At 42.8% G+C, this 15247-nt stretch overlaps 1 protein-coding gene across 1 annotated transcript in view; it reads left to right on the top strand.

The window, feature by feature from the left end:
• Window positions 1-2241: 2241 nt before the first annotated feature.
• Window positions 2242-15247, top strand: part of DNAH7 (dynein axonemal heavy chain 7) — a 185047-nt gene continuing 172041 nt past the window's right edge. Inside the window, exons 1-2 of the mRNA XM_081142085.1 lie at window positions 2242-2633; window positions 8350-8412. Coding sequence (XP_080998211.1) covers window positions 2619-2633; window positions 8350-8412 — 78 coding nt within the window. The 5' untranslated portion in view covers window positions 2242-2618. The remainder of the gene's footprint in view (window positions 2634-8349; window positions 8413-15247) is intronic.

The raw sequence follows: 15247 nt of genomic DNA on the forward strand, positions 1-15247 counted from the left end.
GCGAATACCTCACTCCTATCCTTTCTGCTTTGACAGCTTCTCTCATATGTCACTCTTACTGAGATGCCCACCTACTCCATTAAACAGGTCTTTCTTTCTCTATTGATTTTAAGTTCTAAGATTCTTTATTTTAACTTCACTCTTGTCAAATTCTCTGTTCCCTTGCTCTGTTGTTATTGGAGGAGGTCATCAAGAGAATGTGACCGCCACTTGACTGTAAGTAGGACCTGGGCAATTGGAGGTTCCTTAGCCCCACTCCTCTCTTTGGAGTGTACATTTTGCCCACTTCCCATAGTGAGAGCTACTTTCGAGGACGTAACCTTGAGAAAGCAATGTATTGTTAAGACCACCTGGATGTATTATGTGACTGAACCCCATTAAGGCCTCTATATAAATTTTGAAGATTTTGGCAGGAGGGTGCAGAGATCTACTCATCTTTTTACATATGAGACAAACCTCATATGTAAGTTCCCTTGTTTATTAAAACTGTTCCCCTCCCCCAATCTGAAGCAATCTGCCTCTTTCTTCCATCTTTCCCTGTCTTTCATGAGCAGGGAGCCAGTTTGTGAGCCAACAGTTGGCAAGCCAGTCAGGAAACTGAAGAAATGGGCCCTGGGAAAGAGGCATCCACAGGGGAAATCCTGAGTTATCCATTGATCTTTATGTGGGGTGGGGTGGCCCGTATGTTAAATGCTTGTGTATCACCATGAGTACGAGAACTCCCCTAAAACACTGGCTGGTCTGATGAGGAAGAGTGCAGAGTGCCCCAAGAAAAAGAACCCCAAATTCATGGTGTGTGCTGTGGGGAATTCAGTAGTTGGCCATTGATGGCCAATTCAAGGTTGATTCTTGAGTTAGAAAGTTAGAAGAAGAACTGAGTTAGAGAAGAACTCAGTGTGTTGTCTACTACTCTGCCTGCTTTGGAGCTGGCAGTCAAGGTGAGAGAACAGGATAATAAACTGAAGACCTTAATGTGCCATCTTGCAAAGCTAGAAAAAGAAAAATCATTCCAATCAAAACCAACTCAATTATACTAGAAATATAGGATGGATATTACTGGAACTGTGTAGTCATTCTGTCACATTGAAAAATAGCAACTGGTTTGGCACTGACTGGTTGCACTGCCCAGGTACTTATTGTGTAGCCCCGAATGGGACCATATGGTTATGTGGCACAGATCTTTGGCCATGGTTTCCACCTCGATGGTTGGTCTGCTGCACCCTGGATTTTCCCTGACACAGGAGAGGATCCTCTCTACGGTAACAAAAATTACCAACCTCCCTCACCTCAAGGCCAGGTGGGCATGTTCTGTGTTCCACTGGTACAGTCATTTGTCCACCTTCTTTACTGAACACTAAATTATCTCTAATTACAAAAGCTGTCCTTCAAAATTCGATGGCCTTGGGCATTATCGCCAACTCACAAGGGGGCACCTGTGTCATTATCCAAACAGAATGTTTTGTGTTCATACCTGCTGAGTCTTTTAATGTGCCATCTTTATGAAACCACGTGAGGACACAGATGAATGCCTTGAGCGATGGGACCCCAGCCCAGGGGACGTCATGAATCAGTGACTTGGGTGTGGCTGTGGCTGTGCTCTACGTGGGAGGGTGTCCAGTCCTGTCCCCCTTGCACCCTGAGTTGCTCCAGCCACCTGGGCTCTGAACCGGAATAAGTGGGTTGGAAAACCATTATCTTACTTGTTTTTATGAATCTTTCTTACATGTATGTATAGGTCACATCTATTTCAAAGTCTAATATTAGAAGTGTTTTAGGTCATAATTTAGAAGCTCGGTGGTGGTTTTGTTATGAGAAATATGCTGTAGAAACTTCGAGTAGCCTATGGTAGAACTGATTTCCTCATACATCATTTTGCTTAAAGCTGCCGCTTCCAAGAAGCCTACCCACTGCGTGGAAGGCGGGTTTCCTGTGCTTAGTTCCCACTGTCTCCGGCCACTTCTTTTCAGTTCTCCTTGCAGGGTCACCTTGGGTCCCAGGCTTAAATATTACTATTTCAATACCAGGCTTCCCTCCGTTCCCGTTCGGCACCCACCCTGAGCCGGCGCCTCCGTACGCGTGCACTTCGGGGTCGTTTGCACCTTAAGCAGCCTCCGGGCGGGTCCCTAGCTCGGAACGGCCGCGCGCTGCGGCGTCCCCGGAAGACCCTCCCGCGGGGCGACCGCCCGCTTCCGGGGGCTCGCCTGGGAGCCGCGGCGACCGGAAGTGGAACCTGCGCCGGCCGTTGCTTAGCAACAGCGCAGCTGGGACGCTACGAGTCCCTGCGCTGAGGGAGCGGGGACTGCAGGCTGCTCTCCAGGCGGGGGGCTCGTTCCTGGGCGGGGGTCTCGCTCCCGGGCCGGGGTCTCTCGTTCCCGGGCCGGGGTCTCTCGCTCCCGGGCCGGGGTCTCTCGCTCCCGGGCCGGGGTCTCTCGTTCCCGGGCCGGGGTCTCGTTCCCGGGCCGGGGTCTCGCTCCTAGGCCGGGGTCTCTCGTTCCCGGGCCGGGGTCTCGCTCCCGGGCCGGGGTCTCGCTCCCGGGCCGGGGTCTCTCGCTCCCAGGCCGGGGTCTCGCTCCCGGGCGGAGGGGCCCCGGGCGCCCGCCGCAGGATCCGGAGCCGCCATGAGCAGCGAGCAGGTGAGAGGCGGCTCCTCGCAGGCTCGCCCCCGGGAGGCTCCCCTCGCAGTTCAAGCGTGATGGAAGCCCGGGCCCTTAGACCCCTCAGTAGTGACCCCATAAGTACAGCCTCCTTCGCCCCAGCTGTGATCCAGGATACTTAGTGCTTTCCGTGAAAACTGTTTCCTTACCAGCCGTTCGTCCTCGGTGTTGTCATAACAACCAAACTAACACTAGAGCAGTTGAAAGTACAGCCCGAGGGCGTTCCCCGCGTGCCAGTGGGGGGGGGGGGTGGGGGGGATGGGGGGCGGGGCCGCGGGAAGCTCGGCGGGAGGTGCAGGGGGCCTGGGCTCTGGGCTGCAATCCAGGCCCCTTCCTGGCTGTGCGGCTCGGCACATCGGTTCGGCGTTCTGAGCCGTCTGTGCAGAGGCAGAGCCGGAGCCACCTGTCCTCCTTTCCGAGGTGGTTGTGAAGTTAAAGTAAGATACCGCACCGCACGCGAAAGGGTTTGGTACGTGGAAGTTTTTCTCAGGAAAATATCCCCGTGGCACCATAATAAAAGATACATGTTGCAGTAGCTACACTTCAGAACTCTTTCTTCATGGAAAATCAGAGCAACGGCAAACAGATGAGCAACAGTGGTCAAGCGGGCTCCTGCCAGAGCAGGCCGGGAAGGCCTTAAGCCTGGCCGGATTCTGGTTAGCTAGAAACAGCTCCAGCCCTCCAAGAGGAGCATGGAAAAGGCGCCTTAAGCCTCCTGCTACTGCATAGAAAACCAGTGCTCGTAAGCCCTCAACTTTTGCTTAGTTTCTTTGTTTTGACACTAAACTACAATTCTTTTCAATGCTTCATAATTTTTTTTTTTTTTTGTCTCAGAGTTTATCGTGGAAATGATGTTAAAAGGTGATTTATCCCTCTACCATTTTGTGTAGGTTACTAACAAAGCGTCATTAATTCAGCAAATAAGTAGTTAATGCCTAACTGATCAAGAAAATTGGGTTTCAGCATTTGATTGAAATGTGTAATAAATTGAGGTCTAAGAAACAGAATCACCATTTGATTAGTAATTAGTAGTAAAAGAACAAGTAACTTGAGCTACAGGTTATTTAAAAATTGAGCGATTAGATTAATAGACTGTGCTGATTTTTTCCATGTGGTATAGTAATCAAAGTCCTTTAAAAAAATTTGTCATCGTCACCATCGATATACATTCAGCAACTTATTTGCTTGATGCCCATTTTAGTCTTTGGCCTGATCTCGTATCATAATCTACATTTTTAAAACTTACCATACATGTTTACTGTGTTCGCAATGGTATTTCTGAATAGTTTTTGTTTCACAAAACTTCTAATTGACTAGTTTACAACTTAAAAACATCCACTATAAGCCTGTTGGCAGTTAAGTTTTAAGTTTTGCTTTATCTTAATAAAAGTAATGTTTAGAAATGACATCCATCATCCTTCCCCCTCCTCCCCGAAGGACCTATATTATTTTAAAAGGCAGTGGGATCTTGAAAGAATGGGCATGAACTCATCTAGTATTATTTACATTTTCAGTACATGTATACTATTTTTAAACAGCAGAGGTCCCCCTCTCACTGCTTTGGTTGATTTGTAATTTTAAAATTCTTGAGGCTCTTATTTATGCTAATTTTGCATATAGTTTTCTTTTTGAAAGGATGAAAGTTTTTATATTTTAACCTCAAACAAATGGAATGGATTAAACTTTGGAAATGCCATTTTTATGTGACATTTACTTATGTATTCACTTAGTTTTGAAAAAGTAAGCAGGTGGTAACTCATGTTTGCCGAAGGAGATTTTAGCATATCTCATTAGTGGAACATTGAGAGTGATGTGGCATTTTTCAGAAATAGCAGTCTGAGTTCTGAAGTTAGGTATTTAAAATAAATATAAGTCTTTAACAACTGCTCATTTCATTTTTAAAATTAGTTAAAACATAAAATAAGGCATTTTGAGTTTCAGTTGAAGCTAGATTCTGGTCATTTGAGGAGAATGGATAAATTTGGATTATACGAGGTTTACAACATCCCTTCCAATAGGCTAGTAGTTGAAAATCAGCAAAATAAAAAATAAATGCAAAACCAGGCTACTTAAGGAAGACCTAGATTCTTTAGCTATTTTTATTTTGGTATTAGTCAGGATTCAAATAGGAAACAGACGGCATGCTCAAAAGGACTTAACTGAAGAAAACTTATAAAGAGACCATTGGCTGAGGTGTGGGCAAGGTTAAGGAAGGAACCAACAGAAATGAGGCGGCACTTAAGGACGAATAGCAATAGGAAGATAGGAAGCCATTACCACTCTAGGACTGATAGGTCAAAGAAACTGAACACCACTCTCGGAATGAGAGCTGAGGGCTTGGAAGGATAGCTTCCGGGCAGGGGCTGAGCTCTGGTGGAACTCAGCCACTTTCAGAAAGGTGGGAAACAGGGAGTACCAGAAAGAAATATCCTAAACTCTTAGTCCCCTGATCTCTTTCTGCCCTCTTCCTGTGCCTCCCATTGCTTAATCCCTGCCAGAAGCCAGAGGGCTGGGAACCCATGTGATGCCCATACATAGAATTCAGCCTTCTAGTCGCAGAGCAGGAAGAAAAACATGGAGATTTGATTGGGCAAACAAGAAACATAGCAGAACTTATTATAAGTAGATGCAGCGTTCAGAGGCATTTCCCTATCTAAAAATCCATAGGGATTAAAAGTTTTAAAGTCAACTTTTTGGATCCTATAATGTATTTTCCATCCAAAATCTTTGTATCTGAGAATAGTCTAACAAAATATGTATAAGATACTTAGAAGACTATTATAAAATGTTTTTTAAGGATACAATCCCAGGATCTGAATAAATAAAGAAATGCATTGTATTCATGAAGGAGAAGAGTCAATATTATTATAATCTCAGTTTTCTCCAAATTATTCTAGCAATTCAGTATGTTTCTATTAAAATTCCAAAAACTTTCATGTATTGTGGATCCTAAAATTCACATGGTGGACTAAAGGTCAAGATTATGAATAATTTTTTAGAATAGTAAAGTGAGAGAATTGCCTTACAGATTTCAAGACCTATTGTGAAATTGTTATATAGGTAGTTAGACATGAGCAGAGCAAGGACAATGGGCCAGGTACAGAAACTCACCAGGACAGAAAGCTGCAGATGCCTAGCAAGAGGCAATACTGAGAAAATAAGAACCTCACCCCCAGGGTAACCTATCCTCCCCTAGCATATCACTGGTCATTCAGTTTGGATCCCCTGACTTTTCATATCACTGGTCATGTGGTTTAGAGCCCCCTGACCTTTTCCTCCCTAAAGATAACATCTAGGCCTCAGTTGTATTTTAACTCCAGGCCCAGAAAAGCAGCAAAACCAGACAAGTGGCTCTGTGGCTGCCTCAAGACCAGCTACGTTACTGATGACCCCCTGCCCTGGCACCAACCAATCAGTGGAGACCTCGACCCTGAAAGAGCACCCTTGGAAAGCTGATGAGTATTCTAGTGAGATGCTCCCCTGAGACCTCCCCTAAGATTTCCACCTGCAAGAGAGAGAGAAATATGCTCAGGACAAAGGACCCAGCAGGAGCTCTCCCTTCCCCCAGGGGAGCATGAGGGCACCATTTCCTTCTCCCCTCAAGATTTGGACCAGGGGAGCAATGGGCAGCAGCTGCAGCTCATCCCAGGCTAACCCCCGAACCTGTCTCCAAGGTCCCCTTTTCTCTCTCTGACTTCCCAGTGAGCCAGAGCAGCCCACCCTAAGCTCCCCTGTTGCTTCTTCTACGCCCCTCCTTGTTTCACTGTCCAAAGTATATTTTTGCAGCAGCCAATAAATTCTTGCTTGCTTTTCATACACTTTGTCTCTTGATTGAAATATTTCCCTCAAGAAGACAAGAACCGAGGTCTTGTCAACTCTTTGTAACAAAATCATAGTAATTTAGACAACATAATACAATTTGTTTACAGATAGACAAATATGCTAATGGAATTAAATAAAGGCACAAAAACAGATATGCACACACACATATATAATATATGCATATTAGTATAATCACACACTGTATGGGTGTGTCTGAGATGCAAGACGTGTGTACACTAAAATATATGTCAACAGACATTTACTGAAACATCTTTTTAATAGACACATTGGAAATAAGCTAAATGTTCATTCACGAGAGAATGGAATGGATAAATTTTATTATATTCATACAAGTAGAACATTATATAGTTATGAAAATCAGTTAGGAAAGTATTAATGTGGGAAGTGAGAAAACCACCTGCTTGCTTGCTGAAAAGTTTGAAAGGGGATTTCCATGTATGATGCAAGGAAAATTTGCTGGAAAGCTGCCCTTATGGGTAACAGTGACACCTGCTGGAGGGTGTCTGCCTCTGGGTCAGTCACATGCCACAGGCTGGGAAGGTGCCCACTGGCAAGGATGCTGACTGCCGGCAGCCACACCCTGGGAGCAAGGAGAAAAAGCACTAGGCCCAGGAAGAAAATTCCCTTTCTCTTACAGTGTCTCTTTTTGAACCCTCTATAAATGTGCCAGCTGGAGAAATGTTTATAGAGTCCTGCTCAAGAATCACAAAGGAGGGCAAAAAACAGATTTGGTGATGAGAGGCAAAAAATTGATAAGCTGCCAAAGCACGATTCATATTATCTGTTTTATTAGTCAAAGAATCATTCTCAACAGTGCTGCTTCTTACCTAGATGAAATTCCTACCATAGAAGTGTTATCCATTGCAAAGAAGGTAAAAGCATTCTTCTCTAAAACTTACTGCTGAAAAGTACAAATGTTACCATAACTTGAGGGTGCATTAACCTGAATACATTGTCACCTTAGTAAGTGGAGAACTCTAGGGGGAAAAAAATTTAGCCATGGAGAAGGGAGGTGGGGCTGAGTAAACTTGGGATGCTAATTAGATTCATCTAAGTTCTCAGAAGATATGACCAATTCCCCATGGAATTGTCTTGATAGCCTGTCAAAAATCAGTTTCCCATAAGTGTATGTGTTTATTTCTGAACTCCCAATTCTATTCCTTTGACATATATGTTTATTCTTATGCTGTTTTCTTTACTATAACTTTGTCATAAGTTGTAAAATCTGGAAGTGTAAGTCTACCAACTTTGTTCTCCTTTTCTAAGATTGTTTGTCTGTTCTGGGTTCCTTATATTCTCATGTGAATTTTATGATCAACTTGTTAATTTCTACACACACACAAAAATGCAGTTGGGATTTTGATAGGGAATGTGTTGAATCTGTAGATTATGAGGAAAGTATTGCATCTTAAGAAAACTAGTTTTCCAATCCATGAGCATGGTTTATCTTTTTAAATTTCTCTCAATAATGTTTTATAGCTTTCATTGTACAAGCTTTGCACTTCTTTTGTTAAATTTATTCCTAAGTATTTTATCACTTTTAATGCTGTTGTAAATGAATTTGTTTCTTACAAGTTTTGTAGTTTTCATTGCTAGTGTATTAAAATACAAATAATTTTTGTGTATTGATCTTATATCCTGCAGCTTTGCCGAACTCATTCATTAGTGCTAATATTTTTTGTGGATTCCTTATGATTTTCTGTACACAATATCATACTTCCTGTAAAGTATGTTTCAGAATATTTTGGATGATATATTTTTTACTTTATATTAGACACTGTAAAGTCTGGTTGAGTTAATTAATTTTAGCAATAACAGAGTAAACAGTTTTGTTTTTATATTTTTCATGCAGGATAAACCATCCAGCAAAGAAAAATCCAAGATACCAGTGAGATTTTTACCACAGTTATCTACGGTAATTTACCAACATATCATCAGACTTTGTTGCTTTTATAATAATGTTGTTTACTAGTTTTCAAACTTGCAAATAAGTTACTGAATTTCTGATTTAAAATTCTGTGCTCCATTTAATTTTTTTCTTATGGAGAACATCTATGAAATACATATCTTAGGAAAAATAACTATTTTAATAGATAAAGTATAAGCTATAATATCCTAGTATGTACAGAATATTTGAGTATTCTGAATACATGAATTTTGAAGATGGTCTAGCAGAAGCAGTGTTGGAGTCAGGAAACGACTTGGGTTACAGTTTTGTCTGGACTGTTGAAGAGTCACTTACTTCTCTGAGCCCTAGTTTCTGAGTTTGAGAAGGATAAGTGTTGATTTGATTATCTCTGAGGAGATGTCTCTTCTAGCACTAAAATGCTGTGCTACAGCGTTTTCATTATTTTTACTTTGAATTATTGTTGTCCTGCAGAAGAGATAGTTAAATACTTTCAGTTGATAAAGTGCTGGACAAGTAAGACTTTACTACAGTAAAATTTACTGTAGTAAATTTTATTTTGAGTTTAATGCCATTGAGTTACATGTTTGTAATTCGTGGAAGTTGAGTTTAAGTGGAAGTTCAATGCAAACATTATTTGTTTTGCAACATATTTTAAAGCTCAGAATGAGCTATAAAACAGAATCTGCCTTGTTTCATACAGGGAAGATTCCTAACAATTTGAAATGTGAGATTCAGTTTAAAAAAAATCTTGAATGAAAAATTTTCAGGTGAATGTTCCTGAACATTTCAAAGTATGTATTTTAATTGTGAACCTGTTTGTAACGATAATGCCAAGATTATCACACCATGTTCTATAAAATAAAATCATAGCATTTTTTATTAGTTCTTCAAATATCTATTTTAAGTTTTCTAATTTAAAAGACAAAGACCTGAAATGGAACAGACATTTTCTCTTTAAAAACTTAATATATTTTAAAACTGAAAAAAGAATAGTTTTTTAAATATTACTAGTATATAGGTGTAGAAATAGCAGCTAAATGTAAATTTACTTACTGAATATTCAGTGGCTGAGATGAATCATCTCTTCTAGCCAATGAGGCATATAATTATCTAAAATGCTTTTGTTGGCTGATTTACCTTATACTGTGTTCATATTTAACTGTATCTTGTACTTTTCCTTTCATATCCTTTGGGCTTTGTGTATTTTAAGATAAATCACATTTTAAAAATATTTTTAAAAATCCATTGAATAAAAAAATTTTCATATGAATTTTAAGGTTTTACTTGAATAAAATTTTTGGACCTGGAGTGATTTTCATTACAGACCCTCATGCTTCTAGATGTGATCCCTGTCATTGAAATCAAAGTGATCCAGCCCTGGTGGCCCCCAGGCTCTGAGCTGGTTACCTGATTCTCACCTTGGTGCACACCTCACTCATTGCACTCCCACAAATCTTGAATCCTTTATGGAGCAAGTGGAGAGTGGAAAAATAGAAGGGCAGACAGAAGGTTGGAAGATCGCTGACTTTTAAATTGTCTTAGCTTGTTTTCAAGTGAAAGAAGGGCCTGAAAAAGGACTTGTGTGCACTTTATTTGGAAGGCGACCCCAGGAAGCAGGAGTAAAGGATCGGGGAGAGTAAAACTAGCAAGAAAGAAAAGCCAGTACAAGGATGTGTTACCAAGTTGGCTGTCACACTAGGCAACTGGGTGATCCTGCCATGGCCTTCTGAGGAGCTTTAGAATGCTTTCCGGAATTGTCCACTTGAAGATGACCAAGGGTAGCATTTATCCATCAGCTCGCATCCCACACTGGTGGAGGTTGCTCCAGAGATGTTAACTCCCACCCACCTCTGGCAGCTTGCTTGTGTGTGCTGAGTGGGCTACCCTGAGGTTCCCATGGCATTGGGGAAACCCCACAGCAGAAAGCAAAAGGCATTTTCCTGAGGCAAAACACTCATTCCTACATGAGCTGAAGGCAGCAAAGAATTTTCCCTTGCAGCTCTGCCTGGAATCAGAGGTGAGGCCAGGAGGGTGGAAAGGATGTGAAGCACAAGACTTGTCTGGTAGAAAAGCCAGTGAAAGTCCCTTAAGGCCAGCCTCAGAAGAGTGCCAAAGCAGAGGGGAAGGGCGGTGCATGCCTAAGCTACCATCAGGGGACATGCAGACCAAAATAAAATTGCTTGTTAGCATTAAAAAATATGCAGGTATTACTTTAAAATCTACCCCTCTAGTTTTATTGAAGAACAGTATTATTTAGCTAGGTGGTATTCTGGCTTATATGTGGCTGCTCTTGGTTAACCAGAGAACCACTCTTTATAAAATATTCTATACGATATGTATTCTGCACTGCAGTATAAGAAGGGAACATCAAGGCCTCACCACCCTTCTCCACCCAGGGTTCTGATGAGACTGGGGGCTGAGAGCCCACTGTGCAGAATGGGCTGTGTAGACATCCAAAGAAGTCAGGTGTGTGGGGGTTTGTGTGGGAGACTGGGGTTGAGCGAGGTGTTTTGTACATTTGTGGTGGCTCCAATACAATAGACCTCATTTGAATTGCCTCTGTATCCTGGTGTGAGAATTCTAGGACCTTGAACCATATATGCCAGAGCCTTTCCTCTCAGTCATCTACAACTGCATTCCATCAGGCCTTTGCTTCACCTCCATTCTACCCAAAGGGAAGCCTTTCACTCTGAGGACCCCTATTGCACCTTTTAGCCTGAAAATGTGCTCATGTTTCCCTTCACATCCTGTGGGCCACTGGGAGATGTAGAAAACAGAGCCATTTTTGATACAGCTGGATATACATATATGAAATACTCTACTAATTTGGTGTTTGTACTTTTGGGAGTATTGTCTGAAGCTCATTGCAATTCTTTAAATTTTTTAAGGGCTTGATTAACCAATTTTTATTTTTTCTAAGATAAAGTTAAAATTATTTTAAAATCAATTTTTCCAGCTCTATAAGACTGACTTAGTAGATGAGATAGGACAGACTGAGGGGATAGGAGAGCAGGATAGGCACACACACACAAAAATATGTTCCAAGCAGAATTTAAGCAATGAGAAGTACTGAACAGTGTTATACATATTCAGAGGAGATCGTCTGCAATTGTAGTTAAGAAAGAAATCTAAACTTTTTTTATATTGGTCTTGACAAAGGTGCCAGATTTTAACAGGGGCACACTGGCAGTTCTCTTAGGGTAATTAATACTAGCTGACATAATAGGTAGACCCCCAAATCTCAGAGACTTAATCCAACAAAGATTATCTCTTGCTCACACAAAGCCTGATGTGGGTCAGGTAGCCCTCCTCCACCTTGTAGCTATGCCAGCAGAACACCTGGGCCTCCTTGCTATGGGTGGCAGGGGTGAGAGAGCAACGGAGGAAGTGCACCAGCTCTTAACTACCTGCCCCCTCACATTTCACTGGCTGGCTCAAGCCACATGGCTACAAAGTAACTGTAGGAGAAGCTGGGAAATGAAATAGTTTGGGGCATATTCATGAAGATTTGAAAACTAAGATGAAGCCCCCTTTAATAGGGGACTTTTTTATTTTTTTATTTAAAATATTACAAATGTCTCTTTATCTCCCCAATGACCCATTCCACCTATCCCACCCCCCTCTCCAGTTCCCCTCTCCACCATTGTCCGTGTCCTTGGGTTGTGCATATATGCACATAAATTTTTTGGTTACTCTCTCCGCCTCCACCCACCCATCCTCTTCCTTCCCTCTGATATTCATCAGTCTGATCTATGCTTCCATGTCATTGAATCTATTCTGTTTATCAGTTTATTAAGTTCTTTAGATAATAGGGGACTTTTTGATGTTTCTGACCAGGGGAGAGGATGATTAGGGCTGTGCCTTAGGAAGGTTGAGGTGACCTTGAGTTACTAGCATTTTCTTTAAATCAAATTGCCTAGATTATTTTAAAAAGCTGCTAAACTATCCTCACAGCTGACTCTAGTTTTCTTCCCATATAGCTTGTTTACTGCTGTCAGGACCACTTATGGAATAACCCTTTGTAAGTCCTTGCATGATAAATAGGATAACAGTGTAATTTATCATCCAAACTGAGATGCCACTGAGAGTGAAAGTGGTACTAAATTATCTCCAGCAAGAGGTGGAAACTGGGGCTATCCCCAGCAAACTGGGATGTGAAGTCACCCCAAGAAGAGGCTACAGTGGTTCTCTGTTGCCAGCCAGGCCAACCAAACCCCCAAACCAATCTCTTCTGTGATATACAGCACCCACCTACCCAGCCCTCCCTGTCCATGGTTAGGTTCCTCCTCAAGCATAACCTCTGCAAAGAGGCCTCACTACCCCATCTAACCTGGCACTTCTCTACCTTCTTTCTTCCTATCCCTTTACCCTGCTTTATTTTTCTCCATTACACTTATTACTTCCTGACAACACATGATATATTCATTCGGAAATAGCTCTACGTACCCCCATTAAAATGTAAGTTCCAGCCCTGGCCAGTTTGGCTCAGTAGTTAGAGCATCAGCCTGCAGACTGAAGGGTCCTGGCTTTGGTTCCTGGTCAAGGGCATGTACCTCGCTCGGTTGCAGGCTCAGTCGCCGGCCCTGGTTGGGGCCCGTGCGGGAGGGAACCAGTCAATGTGTCTCTCTCACATCGATATTTCTTTCTCTCTCTCTCTCTCCCTCCCTCTCTCTCTCTCTCTCTCTCTCTCCACACACACACACACACACACACACAGACACACACCTTCCACTCTTTCTGAAAAGCAATGGAAAAAATATCCTTGGGTGGGGATTAAAAAGAAAAAAGGTAAGTTCCAGCAGGGGAGGGGCTTTGTTCTGTCCATGACTAAAGATCTAGTGCCTTGGTAGGTATTCAATAAATCACTGTGGAAAGGTTAAAGTTGGTTGTGCCCAGGCAGGCTAAATAGCCATCTCAGATGGTGAATAAAGAAAAATTAAATTTATTTAATTAAAAGGGAGTGGGGGATGGGGATATCTAAAGGGAAGGGCTACACAGCACTGAGCCGAAGGGTATTGGGTCCATGACGGCAGCAAAACTATGCTTAGGATGGTGAAACAAGGAAGGGCATAGAAGAAGAAACAGGAGAGCCTAAGCTGGGCTGCTTTGGCTCCCTGAGAAGTCAGAGAAAAGGAGGCCTTGGAGACAGGTTCAGGGGGTTAGCCTGGAACGAGCTGCCGCTGCCCATTGCTTCCCTGGTTGCAAGTCTTGTAGGGTCACCTGGAAGGGAAGAAAGGGGAAGGAGATGGTGCTGGTGTGCTGGGTCCTTTGTCCTGAGTGTATTTATCTCTTTCTTGCAAGTAAAAATCTCAGGGGAGCACCTTAATAGAATATTCATCAGCTTTCCAGGTGCGCTCTTTCAGGGTCGTGGTCTCCACTGAGGAGTCAGAGCCAGGGCAGCGGGTCATTAGTCAATGTAGCGGGTCCTGAGGCAGCCACAGAGCCACTTGTCTGGTTTTGCTGCTTTTCTGGGCCTGGAGCTGAAATACAACTGAGGCCTAGATGTTATCTTTAGGGAGGAAATGCTCATGGCGTCTGAACCTCATGGCCAGAGATATGCTGGGGGAGGATAGGTTATCCTGGGGACAAGGTTCTTGTTTTCCCAGTTTTGCCCCTTGCTAGGCATCCAGGGCTTCCTGCCCTGGTGAGTTTCTGTACCTGGCTCTTCTCATGTCTGACTAACAATTGTTGAATACGGTAATTGTTATACCTTCTACTTCATTTGAGCCAAGTCCCCTCACCATCACCCCCAATATCTCCTCCGGAGTCATTGTCCATGATGTTCCCTCTGCCTTCAGTAAGCTCCTTGCTGTCCTCTGTGGATATCCAGCTGTGCTCCAAGGCTTAGCTTCCATCCTTTCTCGTTTTGAAACTTTCTTTGACTACTCTGCTCCACATCATCTCCTGTCCTGGATGGAAGCATGCAGTGTTTAATATTAACTAGACTGTACACTTCGTGGGGGAAGAAACTACATCATATATAAAATCCTCATGTACATAGTAAGCACAAAAGTGTTACCACATGGCTTACCTCATGGAATTTGAAAGAGAATTAAGTGAGATAATTTATGTAAACTTCTTAAAGCAAAAGATAGCACATAATGTAATCAATACCAAGAATCATTGACAAGATAATTTGTATTCTTTGTATTTTGTACTAAGTCTTAAAACTCTAGTATACATATTACACTTAAACACATCTCATTTCAGATGAGTAAACATTACAAGCAGTCAATAGCTAGAGGTGGCCAGTGGATGCTGTTTTGAATAACGTAGCTTTAAAAAATACATGAGTAACAGACATAAGCAGTAGCCATTCCCTCTGGTCCAAGTGAGAGTACTCAAAGAAGAAACCTGAAATGTCTACACCTTCCGCAAAGCTTAGATGAAGACTCTTGGAGAGGCAGTGGCTATGGCCCACTTGGGAGGCAAAGATATTTACTGAGGTGTTGCAGGCCTGGGCTGGGAAGTGAGAAAACTACCTGCTGGGATGCTGAGAAGTGTGAGAGGAAGGCTGCCTCTGTGAAGTGTGGGAAACTTTCTGGAAAGCTACCTTTAGGAATGCCAATGAAACCTGCTGGAGGGTGTCTGCCACTGGCTCAGCCACAGGCCATAGGCCATGAAGGTACCCAAGGGCAAGGGTGCTGACTGCTGACAGCCACACCACGGGAGAAATGAGAAAAGGCACTGGAACCGGGAAGCAAAGTCCCTTCCTCTTACAGTGTTCTTTTAGCACCGTTTATTATATGAATGCTGCTTGGCAAAGGAGAAATGCTGTAGGGTTCTCATGAATCACAAGGGAGGGCAAAAAAGGTAGATTCGGAGCTGAGAGGCAATAAAT

Source organism: Miniopterus schreibersii (assembly GCF_964146895.1).
Source record: "Miniopterus schreibersii genome assembly, chromosome: 7".
Lineage (NCBI taxonomy): Eukaryota > Metazoa > Chordata > Mammalia > Chiroptera > Miniopteridae > Miniopterus > Miniopterus schreibersii.